The sequence below is a fragment of the Topomyia yanbarensis genome, chromosome 3 (genome assembly GCF_030247195.1).
Source record: "Topomyia yanbarensis strain Yona2022 chromosome 3, ASM3024719v1, whole genome shotgun sequence".
NCBI lineage: Eukaryota > Metazoa > Arthropoda > Insecta > Diptera > Culicidae > Topomyia > Topomyia yanbarensis.
This window is the reverse complement of record NC_080672.1, coordinates 280,777,402-280,796,591: the sequence shown is the minus strand read 5'-3', so window position 1 is coordinate 280,796,591 and position 19,190 is coordinate 280,777,402. Positions and strand designations below refer to the sequence as shown.

Here is a 19,190-nt window from a genome sequence, read left to right as displayed (position 1 = left end):
GAAACCGAGCTTGTTCCATATTCTGCCGAAGCTATGTCAAAACAATGTGCTACTAAATACGAAATCTTCGGTAAGATGAACAAAATGAATTCGAGCGACCAACAAAATCGTTCGTAATATGTATACACAAACATTTACTAAAATAGACAAATCATTTCGTTCCATACATGAAAAGTAATATCGTTATCAACGATAACATTCGTGCAATGTGCACTGTACACTAAATATGTAAAATTTACGAAAACTTTCGTTCACCATGCGACCATTCATCAGTTCATGAAATGAGCTAAACTTACTATTTACAATGCACGAAAATACTTCGTTGCAGAAAATGACGTATGAACTCGTGCATTGCACGACCAATTTCATTATACTTACGGATTTATATTTTCAGTGAATTGGCTCTGCTACCATTATAGGCTCATTACTCTAGTTTGCACTCTAACAAGTCATTCACTTTTTTCCTGTCTCGGAAAACCCCAAAGCATGGAAGCAAAACAAAACGTTGAATCGACCAACATGTGCCGGAAACATCGCCTCGCTCAAGAGCATGCGATGTTATTTGTAATGCTCTTGTATGCGAATCGCAGTTGAGCGGAGAGAATTTTTCGAAAGCGGTTTCTCTCGTCTCTTCCTCTGAGAACAGCATAAAAAGAAAATACACTTTTCCGCGAGAGCGATCGCGAGCAGTGTACCTGTCGTATAAAAGCTATTGGTAAGGACTCCAGTGTAGTCAGTTGATGTGTGGATCGTTGCGTAAAAAGGATATTCGTTTCGAACTCAATTCCAAATGTGTGGTCAAAACTGGTAGCTTTGGTACTGTCTTCTATAGGCAAAGTGTGTTAACGAATAATCTATGTCAATAGTACTGCTATTGAGGAAGGCGATAGTGCATAAAATTCTCAAATTCTAAGCTATTTCAGTGCTATATAGGACGTTGATGGTGTCTTGTTTTAGTTTTTTTTCCTGCTTGGTGAGCTTTGGCTATTGATTTTTCCGGAAACGAAGCGCCCCTCATCCTGCTCGGTAGCACGGAGTGTGAATAAAATATTTATGAATGGAGTAACGTTATCCAACGGCTCGAACGACGAGGTCTGTGTTTCCGCTTTTCGTAAACTGCTGTGAGTGATCTCTGTCCGCATGAGCCATCGGCCGGCACTGGTGCACTGAAGGGGTTGTTGTAATCAACTCGTGGAATAGATTGTGTTCATGTGTATAGTTGTTTGCTGCTTTTTCTGCTAATCACTTATTTATATCGTGGCCGTATTCGCTTCGGACGGGTCAAACGAGGATGTGCGTTTAATCGAGTGTCATTTTTTCGACGTAGTGTCGTTCTCTTTTCGTTTATGTGAGATTATTTGCCCATAATTTTTTTTTTCGGTTTGATGTGCACATGAAAAGCAGCAAAAGAGAATAGTGACGTGATTGCTATAAGCCTCACCCTCTACAGATTTGGCTTCCGAAGAAAAAATCAGAGAGTACGTTGTTTGCAAGTGGGTTATAATCGTGTATCGCTAAATCGATCGCTTAGATATTTGCTGGAATCGAATCGGAGGCGGATCTTTATTGGAATTATCGTGGGAAGTTGATGTGAATTACGGCTAGTTGCGCAGGAAACAATCAAACAAAAATCAATCAGCGTGTTTGTTTAGCGCCCTGCGGCGTCAATTACGTTAAAAGCACAGCAGGAAATATTAACAAATTGTGATTATAATTGAAAATTTATTGTTCGCCGAAGGAGCTGCTGCGTGATAGGCCAAAAACTTCGACCTCCATTGTGTGTGCAAACCAGTGTAGTGGGGGACATTCGTTAACCAAGCAAGTCTTGTTTGGGAAGTGGATGTAATTTATTTTGGTTTTCCGTTTCCTTCGAAACAAAAAAGCAGCAAAGGAAAATTTGTTTTTCTACCCTGCAGTCACCATCGAAGGATAAGGTTTAGCGCCAGAAAATAAATATATGTAATGGATCGCTCCCCTGTCAAGCGAATATCCAATACAATAAATAAAATGGTGAGCTTACTGACCATTGCCTTCGGATTAATGCTGCTGACGATTCCGAGCATTCTCGGAGTGCCAACCGCGGCATCTAATAACATTAACCGAGCTACTAACGTAAATCTGGCGCGGTTTGAGGATAAATCAACCGCTGCTGGTTCGGATTCGCTCGACGGAGAAAGTGTGGCACCGGTTCTGTCACTAGAGGATCAGGTGCGCCTACTAACAAAGCAGCTCAATACGTTGACGAATCAACGGCTCGAGGATTACAAAATGCTGGAGAATAATCTGAAAAAATACGTGCGTAAAAATTCGATTCAGCTTACAAACGAAGAGATTCGCGATGAGCTGGATCATTTGAGGTAAGTGTGCGTTGCTCTATGCTTTAGTGTTAGTCATAGTTTTTAGGACAAAAGTAGAGCAAGATTGTGCAGTTCCATCTTATTTATATGCTTATTCTAGTACTTTTACTCTTAAATCCTCTATCATGTTTTACAGCGAATTGTTGGCTATGATTGGCCTGAAATTCAGATTAATGCCTGATTCCGGTTTTTGTTGAATTCAACAAGAAAGTCATAAATATAATAGGTTAATTATTCAGTTCATATATGTATTTAAGAAAATGTTACCTTTGTTTAAAGTTGACCAAAGATTCCGCTGGGGTTACAGGTTTTTCGACAGCGTGCACTAGAAAAAATAAGTTGTAGAGTAGAAAGGGGTCAAATAGGTATGGGGGTACAATAGGTACAGGGCATTATCTTTGCTATGTTATTGCAGAGGTTGCTCATCTTGTACGAACTATATACACGGTAGAGAAGATCCTTGACGATTGTCATTTTGGCTGTTACCGTGGATCAGCTGTATTAGCTTCGGTGTCGTTAATGTGTTCGTATGATGTTTTGCGAAAACGCATTATCTTTTGTCCTCAGTGCAGTAGATTTAATCAATGTAAAAAAACGTCAAGTTGGTTTTTCCTTTCGTCTAAATTGACGCTGCATTGTGTTGAACAACTTCAATTCCACACTCTGGCGACGACGAAGACACCGAAGAAGTCATTCGCAAGTAAAAAGCAAGACGTAGCCGCCGAAACAACATGTTTTTTTCAACTTTTTCTTTCGCTGTTACATTGACGTCCATTTAATTTTTAAAAAATCTGCAGTATTAATACTTAAAATAAAATTGCACCGCTAATTTCTTATGCGTGTACATTGTTTAATTTAACCTCGAATATAGTGACCCATCGTACCCCCAGATTTTAAAAACATCGAAAAAAGTACTTTCGCCTTATTGGATCTAGCTTGCAAAATATTTAGCCAGGCATAAAATCATTATTGCCAAAACGTTGTCAGATGTATAACCTTTCCAATCAGTTCTTGTTTGTCCAAATCAGCGCAAAAATACCATCGCACGAGCTCGCCAAAGAAAACCGACCTACTTGACCCCACTCTACTCTACTGTATGTACTGTAACAATGTTATTCATAAGCTGTCTGATTTTCATGAAGATATAGTACACACTGTCGAATAAAGCGCTTTTTCGAATCGATTTTTATACCATTCGTTCCAGTTGCTTTTTATTTGTTTTGATAGATTTCAATGCGTTCGAAAGTAAGGATTTGTCAGCGATTTTTGAACCAAAGCCAATGCTAGTGTTGTTTTTGTTATTTTTAAAGACGCATCGGTTAAAAATTGAGTGAATTGCTTATTTTCACTACAGTACACAGTGGTTTTTTTTACCAAATTCGCGTGATCTATTAATTTTATTAATTTTTGTCCTACTGGAGTTGTCCTAGCTCTAGCTAGGTTCTCGGAAGAGCTCCCCGTCAGAATCACATACTACAATTTGCAGACGAGACAGGCGAATGGCGCCCGCTGAAACACTGCATTAGGTCAATTGTAGCGGGCCGTGATTCTGAATGTGATATTCATTGTACGATTCAGGTATGTGCGGGGGTAGGGACTTGCGATAGCGAGTATCATCGCGAAGCGCTCGAGCATTTGGTCGGTGTTAAGTCAGACCGGACCAAGTAGCAAAATATTGATTCGAGAAAAATGGGTTTAAAGTTTGAATCACTGCATCCTCTACGTTATAATTGGAAATTATTTTTTGCAATAAGTCTTGTTTATGGATACATATTTGGCAAAAGTGGAATGTAGCAGAAGAAATTCTTTATCCAGTGTTATCATTATCTCATTTTTTATGTTTTGCGACTTAGTCCGGTCTGACTTAACACCGACCATTTGTACGTTAACGTGTTCGATCGCATGTGCGTTTGTATGTCGCGTGTGCTAACGTGTATGTAACTTCGCGTGTATAAATTCTATTTTATAACCGTGTGCCTATCGCATATTCGCGTGTGTTCTACAATGATCGCGCGCGGATCATGAATCTGATACTTATTTTTCGTGTACGGTTTCGATTCTAGAAGAAAATGGGTTCTTCCATATCACTAGAGTTCCCAGTCATGTCTCAGTAGAACGTGTGGTCTAGTGGATATGAGCTTTATTTTTTGATTGGTCAAACTGGATGTATGGACCTAAGATTCCGGACGTGACCGATTCATGATCTCGCGCGTTTGCAGGTTCGCGTTTGTAACTTCGTATGTACTAAAACGTTCACATAATTACCAGAGTGTTATCAAGTATGCGCGATCGCGGACATAGGTGTGCGTAGATGATCGCGAAGGGCTTAAGCGTTCGTATATCGACGTGTTTGGCGCGTGTGCTCGCGTGTATGTGTCTTCGCTTATATAAACTCGATTTTGAAACCCTGCGGCCATTCACATATTCGCGGACCGCTATTCATTTAATTTTCGGTGTACGGATCACATTCTGACAGGGCGTGAGTTACCCCATATCACCAGAGTTCCCGGTCATTGAACGTTTTGTCTAATGGATATGGGAGTTATTTTTTCTTAATTTTTCATTTTTTTTTATTAATTAACATAGACCTAGACTGTTTGTACCGAGGATAGAGACTTCCGGACGATCCCGACTCATGATGGTTTGTAGGTTGCCGCTTGAGATCGCGTTGGTAAGTTTATAAGTGCTGAGACGTTCACCTTATCACCGAGGTGTAATCATGTTTGCGAATTCGTGGGCGTAGGTTGCTAGGAAAATCGCGAGGGGCTCTAACGTTTGTACTCTGATGTTATTTTATAACATGATTGCGTGTGTTCCTGAATGGTCGTGCGAACCGTGAGTCGAATATCAAATTTTCGGTGGGCGGTTTAAACTCTGGCAGAGATTGGGAGCCCTTTTATCGATAGGGTCCCCGGTCATGTCGCCATGAGACGTGTTGTCTAATATTTTATTAATTGGTCCAGCTGAAAGCATGGACCCAGGCTTCTAGGATCAAGTACATACTTCCGGACGTGACCGATTCGCGAGGGCATTTTTGCAGGTTCACGCTTGAGACCGCGTTTGAGAATGTGTGAGTGAGACATTCACTATCACCATCTTTGCTGACCCAACTGAAGGCGGGTGTAGAATGGCAGTATAGGATTCGAAAAGAAGAAATAAAGGACAAGATATGAGTGACGTAATAGATTAGACAGGTACAAGATACAGCTGAAGTTATGATCATCAAAGACATACATTAGTACTTCAAACACTACTAATACTTGAATAGCCAACCACCACACATAGCACATCCTTTCTCAATTATCTATTTGTTACTGGTTGATTGTTGGTTATGAGTGGGTAAAAAGAGGAAAGTTATAGAACAGAAAAAAGTCTCATGTCAGTCCTCCCGGCCTCCTCGATACCCCACTATCGAGGCGTATTGTAATCCACATCTTGAAGCGGGCTTATATAAATCAAATCCTTATATTTAGATAACTCTCAGGTCCTTATATTTAGATAACTCTATTGAATCTATTGTGGCTTGATGATGTTTACAATACTGTCAATCCCATCAACCTGCGAGAGGGAAATTCGTGTGATCTATTAATTAAACCTAAATCGTTGAATTTGGGTTAATGACGTCTTCGGAGAAATATGTGGACATAAAGAACCATTTCTTGCAACAACAGGTGGTGGTCAGCTATTTTCGTCCACATCCCTTATTACTTATTTTTATAAAGTGATTCGTCAGCAGTGCTATCTTTGAAAATGTACCACCTCGGTTATACAATTATTTTTTTCCGATCTTATTTAATTGCAGATAATTAAGCAGTTTTCATTTCGTTATATTCTGAATTGCGTATATTTTATCGCATGTAATATTAAAAATGTTCTTTGATTTTATGGCATTGTAAGGGAACATGTATCCGCCGGTTGATGTCAATAGAGTTGACATTACTTTAGACTGAGCAAACTAATTTCTTTGTTTGTTTAGTGTTTATTTGACCAACTAAAATACTAATCCACTGGGTATTAAATGCGCGCGGGGAATACGCATGATCTTGTCTGAGTGAATGATGACTTTGAATTTATGTATGAGGGTTGAGAATTAACAATTCGCAAGAATCTTTCAAGGGCAGTTATCACTTTTCGGCAGTCATATCAGCACGAAGAACAAATGTTTTATTGTCAATTTGATTGGTTTAGTTTTAGTCTAATAAATCATCAATAAATTATATTATTGTATTGCTGTACTTGCATATGCTTTGCGGTAGTACATGCACTATATTACTGTCACGTTAACCATATTTCTTCATGAGCATAAAAATATTGTAGCTTGAATATTGACGCAAAAGGTGACAAGTTAGTTTCATTTTATTCTTATAATTTTAATCTTGTTCTAGTTATTAGCTTTAAAAGTCGCGTATGTCATCGGTTATTTATCTGACATACAGTGGCGGCGCGAGGTGTTTTGCCGCTCGGGGCCAAAAATTGAATTTGCCACCCTTTTATAATGAATTTTCAAAAGAGTTCGCTTTTTCCCACCTATATGAAACAAATATGATAAAAGTATTACAAAATGTCTTAATGAAAATGAACTTTATCACATTTTATTGTCAATATTTTTTCATGGCGGTAGTGCTGCGCATACATTTGCTCGCAAAAGGTGGCACTATGACTCCGCTCACATGTTAGCGCCACGCTACTGGTAGATCCTTTATGAAATATAAGATATTAGTTATAATTACCCTAAATATAAAACCAAGGTATGAAATTTAAGTGCAAGATTAATTAATTTTAATATTATATAAAGACAAAAAAATCGCGAAGTTACTAAAAAGTTCCTATTGAATACACCACAATTATTTTAAAAAAATTAACGTGTTTTCAAAACTTACATATTTAAAAACACTGATCAAAGAATGGGACAAAACATTTTAAAATATAATTCTTGTGAATTACTTGCGATCAACCATGTCTTTTTTTAAATTCTCAAGCTAAACGATCAGAGAATCTTTATATACCTTTAACCACATTAAACGTATTTCTATCAATAACTATAAGTTTTGGCTGAGGCAAGACTAGTTTATAAAATTAATTGTTGAGATTATTAAATTTCATTTGAGCACTAGCATATATACGTATTATTCATAGAATTGCAATTTGTCTGGCCAGATCCCGCTGGATCAGTGCTGCCAAGGACAGTTTCTGTTAAGGGCGTAACATAAATTTTTGATATATTTAGAATGACTCGAATTATTATTGAAAACTGATAAACCCTATCAATTTAGGTTGTCTTCGACTACCTTTTCCATACAATTTGATTATTGTAAATATTTTAGGAGAATTGTATTGAGCATTGGATGGTAAATTTTAAGTAGCTTGCAGCACTGCGAAAGAAGAAATTAAAATAGATTTTTCATGTTCCTTGATCCCTACAGTTTTGATGAAAAATTGTTTTGGAGCCGTATATGCGCCAGGGAAAAGTCGGATAAGAATGGATTAATGTATATTATTTAAATATTAACTTTTCATACTAAATTATCACAATGTTCACTTTCTTCTTCCCTTTGGAGTATTACAAATAACACGGCACTATAGGGATTTTGTACTTTTCAAGTAACCTAGTATAGGTTGTAGATCTTATCAAATGCAATTCAAAATAATGTTCTAAAAATGCTGTATTCCCTCAAAATCTTGATATATTGCAAATAATTTCGTATTTTCCGGACCTTTGCCGCTAAAAAAAATCTACACTGAAGAGAAGACTTTTCCAATGGTATGCTAAGTTATGTACTTTTGTATAAAATACTCTCCGGGTTTGGGACAACAATTTGCAAACAATCAATATTTTGCGATTTTTTCATGAAAATTAGGAAAATTACTCAACATTCTTATTTTATTAAAAAATTAGAGAGATTTAGTTCTGCATTTAACGATCTGTTTATCTCCAAATTCGGTTAAGAATGGTGAAGTTAATTTTTGTTTCTCCAAATTAGATACTTGCTCGCATGAACTCTTCAGGGATTAGTTAGGCATTGTACGCACTATGGCATTCTATAATCATAACTTCCGTTGTTTTTCCTAATTTTAACTTCAAAGTTTACACATATGCTTTTAAATGCATACGTAATCGAGCAAAAAAAAATCGATCTTTTGAAAATTTTATGTGAAACCGTACCCTTAAAAGTTCATGTGAACATTTAAGGGTACGGTGTGATTTGGAGAAAAAACTGAATAACATAATGATTGTTATGAAAAGTACCGCATAATACGTTTAACAAAAGAACATAACAAATGACGGCGTAACTAATTTTTGAGACCCGAGAAATAGTTTTTTGCTATATAAATCAATATTTTAAGGGTATATTAATTTGATCAAGCGTAGGTTTGTATTGTATTTGACCAGACCTGCAACCTTTTCTGGATCACTTGAAAAGGTATATTCTTTTTTTTATTTTGCGGCACCGTGTAATTATTCATTATGGTGCAAGAGTCGACAAATTTTTTAATAGTATTTGTAGTATTTTTATACTAATAACAAGGTCGCCGAATGGTGAATACTTCCCAGTATTCGCCAGCTTCTAGCTCGTGCCTCAGCTTTGTAAGTAATTGCTTGCCACAAATTGAGTCCTACATGCTCCCAAACGTCCCTAGGTGAAAGGGCGTCATCATTATCTTAGTGACCTAGTGACCGAACAATCCGGATAATCCGAATCATAATTGATATTTTAGATTTCCAGGTTTTTCGATCTTGAACCGCCAGTTCCATGGACGCCCACCGCACGCGCATCTTCCGCAATTGTGCACAGCCAGCGAGAGCGGGGTTTGCCCCGAAGTCGACAACCTTTTCTATGTCATAACATTCACTGGTTTCTCTTTCGTCATTCCGCGCTACAAGCCCAGTTTACTGTAGTCTGCCAAGTATACAACCACGCTAATAGCCTTCCAATGTCAGCATGGTTGTATACTTGATACCGTTAGGGATTTTTCTCCCAAACAAACCGAGCACTCGATATCCTGCTTCCTACAACATCCATGCCTCAAGGCCGTACAGAGCAACAAGGCGTATCAGCGATTTGAATAGAGCAAATTTTGCGCGCATCCTTAGGCTGTGGGACTTCAACTGACTACGTAAACCATATTCGCAGCAGCAACATAAATTTTTCTTTCGCGGCTAACATCGTTATCATATGTCACTAGGGTTCTAAGATATATAAATTTGTTGTAGCGTACCCCATCGATTTCCACATCGAACCCAACACGACTACATGTTCTCTACCAGCTACCATGTACTTTGTCTTGCCAGAGTTTATAATCAGTCCGATTCTTGCAGCTTCCCTTTTAAAAGCCAACAATGCCTCTTCCACTGCTCTACGATCAACGCCAATGATATCCATATTGATCGCAAAGCCAAAAAGCATGTGAGATCTCGTGATGATGGTTCCGTTCCTTTGCATATCAGATCTTCGTATCGTTTGATTTTATCCCATCCAGCGTTATACGAATCAGTTTAATCAGTTTTGTCGGGAAACCATGCTCAACCATTATCTACCACAGTTCATTTCGTTTTATTGAATCGTATGCCGCCGTGCAATCCACAGATAGTGAGTCCGCAAGTTGTATTCCCGGAATATATCCAGAATTTGTCGCATTTGGTCCGTCGTTGATCGTCCTCGAAACCCGCTTTGATATTCGCCGGCAAAGCATTCAGCCAACAGGCGCAGTTACCTGAACATAACACGAGTAATGTACTGGATTCTAAGGTGTGGCAATGCTATATTGCTCTCTCGCTCAATTTCTGTAAATTTATCACGTAATAAATTTCGACCCCATATATTTTACATATATCCACGTGCTTTACAGACACCGAGCGAGAGAGCAATAGCATTGCCGCACCTTAGAATCCAGTACATTGGAACACGAGGACTACCTTGAAGGCGGCACACAGTGGGGCAGAATGCAATTTTCGACGCTCAAACCCTCTAGCGCCCTGGGTGTGTATCCTGGAGGATTAGTGTCTTCAGTAAAGTATCTTGGATGGAAATGACCATTAACAACTTTGGATTTGATCTAGATAAGTAGAAACTGATATAGATCAATTCTATCTTTTGACAGAGGCGTTCTATTGAAAAACTTTCTTCGGCAAACTTGTTTCTTTTCATATTTTAGCATACGTACCAAAGACACTTTTGCTTTATAACCTATGTAGATGGCGCTACATGACATTAAAAAAATACTCGAGAAAATGAATTTTAACATTTTTTTATCAAAAAATCTCTGGATTAAAATATTTTATTCCTAAATCTTCGAAAATATACAATAATAAAAAAAAGTTTCTAAGAATGATAGATGTTATCATGACATTTAAAGGGTGTTTTCATCATGAATATAAAAAAATATGTTCCACAATTTCTAATAACCCACGAAGCGGCAGATGGCGGCAGCTAGAGTTTTGTTTGTGACGAGGAGAAATCTTTAACTTTATAACCACGAAAGGAAATAAATGGGACAATGTGGGGCTTTTTTCTACAGATACATAAAATAAGGAAAAAATAAATAATTCATGTGAAATAATTCTAGTTCGCTTGAAATTTTTTGGGTAATCTAAAAATATACAAATATTTCATTGTTTTTTAATTAAAATATGATATTTCGGACTGAGAATAAATTTATAAAGTAATTTAAAAAAAAAAATTATTCAAACGCTGGGTGCGACTTGTCTTCCCAACGGCCTTATCGTTTTTAAGCTCTCGGATAATCTTCCGTTTAGAAATCATTGAACAAAAAATGTTGGTTTGTTTACCCCTTGCAAATCGCCGGTTTCAAATAAAACCATTCGGTCGAAAAACGTACGCTACCGCACGAAACTAACCTTCTATAGAACACTTATTAGACCGGTTGTCTTATCGACTATGTTGAAACAACGTACCCGTTACACGTAACAGGAAAGGGAACACCTTTCCAATGGAATTAAAATATTGAAAACACAAGGTATACTTTTTGAGTTAGAGGCAAGCTGTTTACGGAAAAAGTTGAATAACTTTGTAACAGTTGAGATTTGATGGTTTGTGTACAATGATTTTTGACGCCAAATATCTATCACCCCTCGAGATATTCTTAACGATGAACCAAAGTATATGATAGAGCTTCCTGGTTTAATTCCAGCAATTTAGTCTGTGTATAGTTTTGTTCTATCGCATCCGTCAGTCCCGATCCCCTACCATTTGAATCGTCAACAGACACGAAAATAATGTACATTCAAGCGTTTCACCCGCACTTGATTTTTATTGAGATTAATAAAATTATTAAAATATTAAAATTTGTTGAGCAGGAAATGCCGCCCCCTGGTTTTGTCGCTCGGGGTGCTTGCCCCCTTCGCCCCCCCCTTAGCGCCGCCACTGCTGACATACAAAGTTTGTCGTTTCAGGTATTTCGGTAGGGCTTATGTTATACCGTTTAAAATGTGCCTTAGATAGCATAACAACGAGCGCGAATAATTATAACATAAGAATCAATCGTGTGCGGAGAAAGAAGCCACCCAGGAGTACTCATCACTGAAGCCCAGGGTCTAATTACACCGGCCTACTCGTGTACGAAAACAAATTATTTGAATGACTATTTCAAATTGTTCGACCGAAAAACTTAATTAGTACAAAAAAGTTGGACAGTGATAAGTTAATTGTTGTAACCTTACAGCAGTATTAAACAAAACTAATACTAACAGTCATCCATCAACAGAACTAGTTCAAATCCGCTCTAAAATATCTAGAACGCAAAATGGAAGTGCACCCAAAACGAATCCTTGAGAGCGGAATTGTTTGTTTTTTTCGCTCTCGAACTGTGAGCGAAAAGCTCCCAAACGATGCGTTAGTGTTCAACCAACCTCATACTTGTGCAATACAACATCGTACCCCATAGCTACACGCTGTTGGCTCATGCAGTGCAGGGATAACATGAATAACACATACCATCGTCTCCATGCTGTCCCATTTGTGATCGCTGCTGCAATGATGCGAAGTTTATATAGCTCATTAGACCCAAAGAGAATAGTGAAAGAGACGAAGAGTGAAAATCAGTCAAAACGGCAACACTCCCTTTATGATGATTTCAACACTAGAATTTTGGCAACCGCTTCTACAGGCAGCACTTTAAATGACTCCTATTATATTTTGCAAACAAACCGTATGTCGATCGATGGATTTGTTTATCAAACGATGTGCATTTCGAAACAAAGAGATGAAATAATTCTAAAGCTTATTTTTACTCATACATATACTCTAGAATGCACCTTACAATCACGATTGAGCTAAATTCTGACGAAAATTCAAATTTCTTTTTTGATAGAAGTACAATACTTATCTCCTCCAACTCAGGCATGAGTAATGTTTATTTACATTGCACGATTGGTCTGCTCAATAAGGTATTTTTGGCTTCACACTATTCGTCTCTTTCCCTATTCTCTTTGATTAGACCAACTACCCTTTATGTGTCGTTATGGTCTAAGCCGTAAAGTAGGCGTTTTAGCGAGTAGATGTTTGTCGGTTCCAGTCCTTGATGCTACCCGTTGATCTTTTTTTCTAGTAAGGCTTAGTTCCCAGCACATACATACAAACGAAGTATTAATAACAGCGGGGAAATATGGTACAAAGCAAAATGCGTCAATGACGATGCTGAAATACCGACGCGGCGGGGGGGGGGAGGCAAACGATATTATCTCACTCATCATTAGTGTGAAGCTTATATATGCCATTTAATTACTCCGCCAGTATGTCGTCATGGTACGGGTAGTAAAGAGGTGTTTTTCCTAAACAGAAGTTTTTGTCGGTTCTAATCTGATATCAGAATTTTTTTACTAGAAGTTTCAGGTTACGAGTTATTTATAGCAGCGGAGAAAAGAATGAAACAAAACAAAATGCAATGCATCAGCAATGATGATGAGATTGCTTGTGGTGCTTGGGTGGGGGAATGTGAGGTGTAGAAGAAAGATACGAAACAAAAATAGTAACAAAGTTTTTTTGTGTGTGAGTAGGGTTCGTCGCGGTGCGGATGTGGGCGGTAAATGGATAGTCCGCACCGCAACCGCAAAAAAATAATAAAACCGCACCGCTTACCGCAACCGCATTGCATTTACCGTACCGCACCGCGCGGTAATGCGGTAAAAATCATGTATTTTAAAAATTGTGCTCAAAAAACAAATATTCATTTGTATATCCATATATAATAAAATGTTATTCTTATTTACACGAAAATTAACTTTGACGGACTCCTAAGAATGTAACATTTATGAAAATATTCAACTTTGCAAGTTTTATTAAGGGGGTAAGGGTTTTGGCGTAAAAAACACTTTCTCGATTTTTTTAAACTGCATAAAGCGAATTGATCAAAACTTTTGTACATTATAGTGTATCATTTCCATAACATGCTATAATTTTTCATTACAAAAAAATCGACAAACGACTCGGTGACGAAGCTTTCTGTAGAACGTCTCTGGAAAGACATGATTTGCGATGTTACCTGCCATTCAAAAACTACTTAACCGATTTCTTTCAAACTTTGTATACAGATTCTATGTAAATGATACCCAACCCCTACGTTAAGCTTTCGAGATAAATTTACAATCAACGCAAAAACTGTCCAAACTATGCAAAATTTGGCATCTGGGCTAACTTTTACACTTTTCACAATATGAAGGGAGGCCTTGAGGGAGACTTTGAGAAACACAAAAAAATCGCACTGCTCTACACTAACTTCGAAAGCTTTACTTTCAAAAAGTTAAAAAATACTCCTAACTGAAAAATATTATTTGTTAATTTGGTAGAAAATATTCCCAGTTGGACGAACAATAGATGCACGCGAAAAAAATTCCTTCAAATTCGTTTGGTTTGATGATGATAATTACATTCTTTGGATTGTTTTTAAGTCTTAGTATTAGTAGTTCTTCAAGTTCTCCAAATTAATCAAAATTCACAGTTGAGAAAATGTCATCGAAAATGATTCATAATTCGATTGTCAAGAGGAATCGGGAGAAATGATGCATTTTGTAATTGGATTTGACATTACAATTTAACTGTTTTTCAATGATTGGATTTTGCGTTTTATGTATTTGAAAAGCTTCGTTTGTAAATTTTTTCTTTGAAGTATAAAATAAATAGTTTTCAAAATATGTCGTAAAATAATGGTGCCAAATTATATTGGACACAGCCTTTAGATTTTATTTCTTAATAACAGTATGTTTTATGTCAAGTCTATGGAAATTAGAGCAAGTAAATGTTTATCATGTTTCTGTATTATAGGGTAATAAGTAAAACTCGAACGATCTGACAGAGGGATTTTCCTAATAATGACATTGCTAAGCATTCGTTCAGAAAATAAATCTAGTTGCGTTCTTCTCAAGTGGTAAAAGTCATAGTTTTAATTCACTTTGTAATGCAGACTGCAGTCTTTATCAATTATTTTTTGAAGCGCGGTTGCGGTAGTACCGCGCGGTAAAAGCCATTTCCCGCACCGCATCCGCGGGAAAAAGTGTCTCACCGCACCGCAGTTTTTGCGGTGCGGGTGCGGTAAATACCGCGCGGTTGCGGTAATTACCGCAACCACGACGAACCCTATGTGTGAGTGTGGGTCATTGTTTGTTTTCGTGAGCGTTGCGCTCATCTTGAATTGTGCGCGAACAGCTCAATGTTCAAAAAGGATTGCTTTTGGGAATGAGATTGTGAGCCCAAAAACAGAAAATCTGAGCGCGCCGTTTTGGGTGTGTGAATGTGTAATACCTATTTTCAGACAAAACTGTAAGAGTTTTTATTTTCCACGAAAGGAATCAATTCAATGTTAAGATCAAAGTTGTTTATTGATGTGGGAAACATTCATACAAGGTTTCCATGGGTTGATTTGCTGAGAAAATATTCCTATTATTAAACGGCGAATTCGCTGTCCGTATCGCATTTCTATATAGAATCTCAGGGAAACATTGGCTGTAATTCTGCATGGAAATAGACACGCATTTGATAAAATTTCAAGCCTTAGTCAAGCAATGCTAGGATGTTTAGTTATAATTAAAATGGCAAAACATCAAAAGCCTGACGTGGTACCAACTTGCAGTTTTTTAGTTACTCCGAAATGGTCAAAAAATATGTGCACACATTCTTGGAATTTGCTTCTTTTAAATTGCATAGTGTGGCAATGAGCCGTGTCAATGTCCACCCATATTTCACATTTCTCAATCATTTTAGTAACAGCAGTTTTTGTTGTTGAATAATTTAATGCTGTTGTTTAAGATTGGAAATAAGTCAAAATTAACTTAAATTAATATCTGCCAAGAAAGAAGATTTCCACCAAATATGTATCGGCATAAAAGCATGGCTGCTCAAGCCGAGAAATCGGATAAGTTATCCGGCTTGATCTCGAATATAAGCCTACGTGTACACTCAGGTTTTTTTTACGCGGGGGATACGAGCCGCGTAAATGAAAACCGTGTAAATGAAAACCGCGTAAATTTCAAAATCCGCGTAAATGAAAACCGCGTAAATTTCAAAATCCGCGTAAATGAAAACCGCGTAAATTTCAAAATCCGCGTAAATGAAAACCGCGTAAATGAAAACCGCGTAAATTTCAAAATCCGCGTAAATGAAAACCGCGTAAATTTCAAAATCCGCGTAAATGAAAACCGCGTAAATTTCAAAATCCGCGTAAATGAAAACCGCGTAAATTTCAAAATCCGCGTAAATGAAAACCGCGTAAATGAAAACCGCGTAAATTTCAAAATCCGCGTAAATGAAAACCGCGTAAATTTCAAAATCCGCGTAAATGAAAACCGCGTAAATTTCAAAATCCGCGTAAATGAAGACCACTTAAATTTAAGAATCCGCGATAAAGGGAACCTCATTGATGGATACCGCGTAAATTCCAAAATCCGCGTAAATGAAAACCGCGTAAATTTCAAAAACCGCGTAAATGAAAACCGCGTAAATTTCAAAATCCGCGTAAATGAAAACCGCGTAAATTTCAAAATCCGCGTAGATGAAAACCGCGTAAATTTCAAAATCCGCGTAAAAAAAACCGCGTAAAAAAATACCGCGCAAAAAAAAACCGCGTAAAAAAAAACTTGAGTGTACTGTACATGCTCATACGTTTACGAATGTCTCCTGCAACACCGCCATGTTGATTCCTTGAACAGAGTGACACTTTTCTTCACAATTTTCAATGTATGCATGCTTGACGTCTCACCCCCAATAAACACATGTCAATTGTCTGAATTACAGACTAATTTCGTGCTAACTTTTTTTGCGTTTTGACGATTATTGTGCCAGGATTCTTTGAAGAACAAATTCACAACCACACACCATGTCCTAACATATTTCATCCCCCGGCAAAAGGAACGGTAAATCAAATGAAGATTACTTTTGTTCACATTTTTGCCAGGGTTGAGGGATGTCATTCACCCAGTTGTTTAGGGAACGTTTCTCATTGTAACAGGTCCATGTTTACATTCTGGTTTTGCATAATGATGCCTTCGCATCTTATGTTCTTCTCCCACCTAGACATGTGCGCCATTAGGGCATGTTGTCGCCGCCTGTTTTGAAGTACAATACTTTTTACTGGGGTCCCGTTTCAAAAACTTTTGCTAAGATATTTACCCCATCTTTAAGAGGGGAGGGGGGTAAGGGTTCCAGCGTAAAAAATCAGTTTTTTTGTCAAATTTTTTTAGAAAGATGGGTGGAGCGAATTGATCGAAACTTTTGTACATTATACTACATCATTTCAATAACATTCTGTAATTTTTTCATGCAAAAATATCATGAAGAAGCTTTTTATGGAACGTCTCTAGAGAAACACGATTTGCGGTGTTAACTGCCATTCAAAAACTACTTGACTGATTTATTTCAAATTTTGCATACACATCCTATGTAAAAAAACACCTAACCCCTACGTTGAGTTTTTGGGATAATTTTTCAATTAAGGGGGCTTTTTACACATAACATGGCGACATTTTTCTTGAAATACAGCGATTCCTGCTCCTACTGAAATGATGTAGTATAATGTACAAAAGTTTCGATCAATTCGCTTCATCCATCTTTCTAAAAAAAATTGACAAAAAACTGATTTTTTTACGGTGAAACCCTTACCCGCTCTTAATGCGAATAACTTACGTTGTACTGAATTAAATCGCAATATTTTTCTGCTATCTGAACTGGATGGTGCAATAAACGGTATACTCTATAGAATTTCGGCAACGTTGGGTTTTTCGCGGGTATGTGTTTTTCTATCCGACCCAACCCGAACCCGATTACTATTTTTGTAAGTTTACCCAAACCCGACCCATACCCCAATTTTCAAAAAATACAAAACCCGTACACGTATGAAAAATTAATCCTAACCCGAACCAGACTCGCGCCCGCATTAATAAAATTAAAACCCGTACCCGACCCGAACTCAATTTACATTAAAGAAATTCAACTGCACTTGACCCCAAAAAGTACGGGAACCCGGGGCTGCTTGGCAGTGTTTTCATTTTTTGGCTCTTTGATTTAGGTGGATCATGCTTTATCGAAAAATATAACCATTCATGTAGGGTAGTTTGGGGAGAGATGCCGCACATTTCTTGAAATCGATCCTGCATCGAAGTAAACCATTCAATATTTGATAAAATCATTTTAATCAATAGCGACAGGTTTCGAAAATACTGTGAAATGGTTTTTTTTATGGAAAAAAATTCATCAAATTTCTATGAACATTTAAAAAAAAGGTTATTGAGGTAGAGATGCCGCATGTGCGGGTGAGATGCCGCACCATGGTCACAAACTGAAAAATGGTGAACAAAAGTATTTTAGCTATCATTGATGTTTTTGTGATTAGGGCTCTTCAGCTGAGTTTCATGAAGTTTGATTACACCTATAAATCGGCACCTTCATTTTTCTTAAGGGGGTAATACCATTTCTAGAAACATTTTTTTATTCAACATTTTAAAAATATTTTATTTTTGCAACCTTGTGTAACGGTTAAGTTGGAGTAACTTAATTAAGGGCACTGTTTATTTATATGTTTGTACGAGCGATATCTTGGTAGTGGTTCCTTAAAAGCAGTTTTTGGTTGTTTTTTCCAACAATGTATTTATATAACTTTGGTTTGTTCTTAAACGATTCATTTTAAAAAGCATCAATTCGTCGAAATTTTCATTTTTATCCCAAAATTAACATCACTACAAATCAATGCGTTTACTAAAATTAGTGCCTGAAACTTTTAAGAATAAACCGAAGTAACTAATACTTAGATACATATCGCCCGTTCAAATATATAGATAAATAGACTCATATTCCTATATGCCACTGTGTTAGGTCCGTTAGTTTGTGAATATACCTTATTAATAATCTAAACCTGACACAAATGATCATTTAATGACATTTCGAGATGAAAAAATACATTTTAGCTACGTATCCTTCGCCATCGAGTGCGGCATCTCACCCGCAATTTTGATGCGGCATCTCTCCCAATTGTATGGGAGAGATGCCGCACGACGACATTTTCCTCTGAAATTATGGATGACCGTGCTCATGATCAGTATGCCTTCTAAAAGATCCCAGCTACTCAACCGATATATGATTTACCAAAAAGAAATCAAACAATTTTAAAAAACGAAATTTTAATGTGATACTGAAAAACTTTCGGCAATCCGTGATGCAACTGGACGCACATAATCATTAATAAAAATGTTGTAAGTTAATAATAAGGGTTATTTTACATCTCCAGTCTTGTAATTCTTCAAAAGACAAACTCACAATATCATAGATGTAGAAAGTGCGGCATCTCTCCTGACGCGGTATCTCTCCCGAAATTACCCTAATAGATTAACAT

At 37.3% G+C, this 19,190-nt stretch overlaps 1 protein-coding gene across 1 annotated transcript in view; it reads left to right on the top strand.

Annotated features, from left to right (window-relative positions):
• Positions 1-747: 747 nt before the first annotated feature.
• LOC131688559 (protein scabrous-like) overlaps positions 748-19,190 on the top strand; it is a 113,272-nt gene continuing 94,829 nt past the window's right edge. Inside the window, exon 1 of the mRNA XM_058972887.1 lies at positions 748-2,357. Coding sequence (XP_058828870.1) covers positions 1,963-2,357 — 395 coding nt within the window. The 5' untranslated portion in view covers positions 748-1,962. The remainder of the gene's footprint in view (positions 2,358-19,190) is intronic.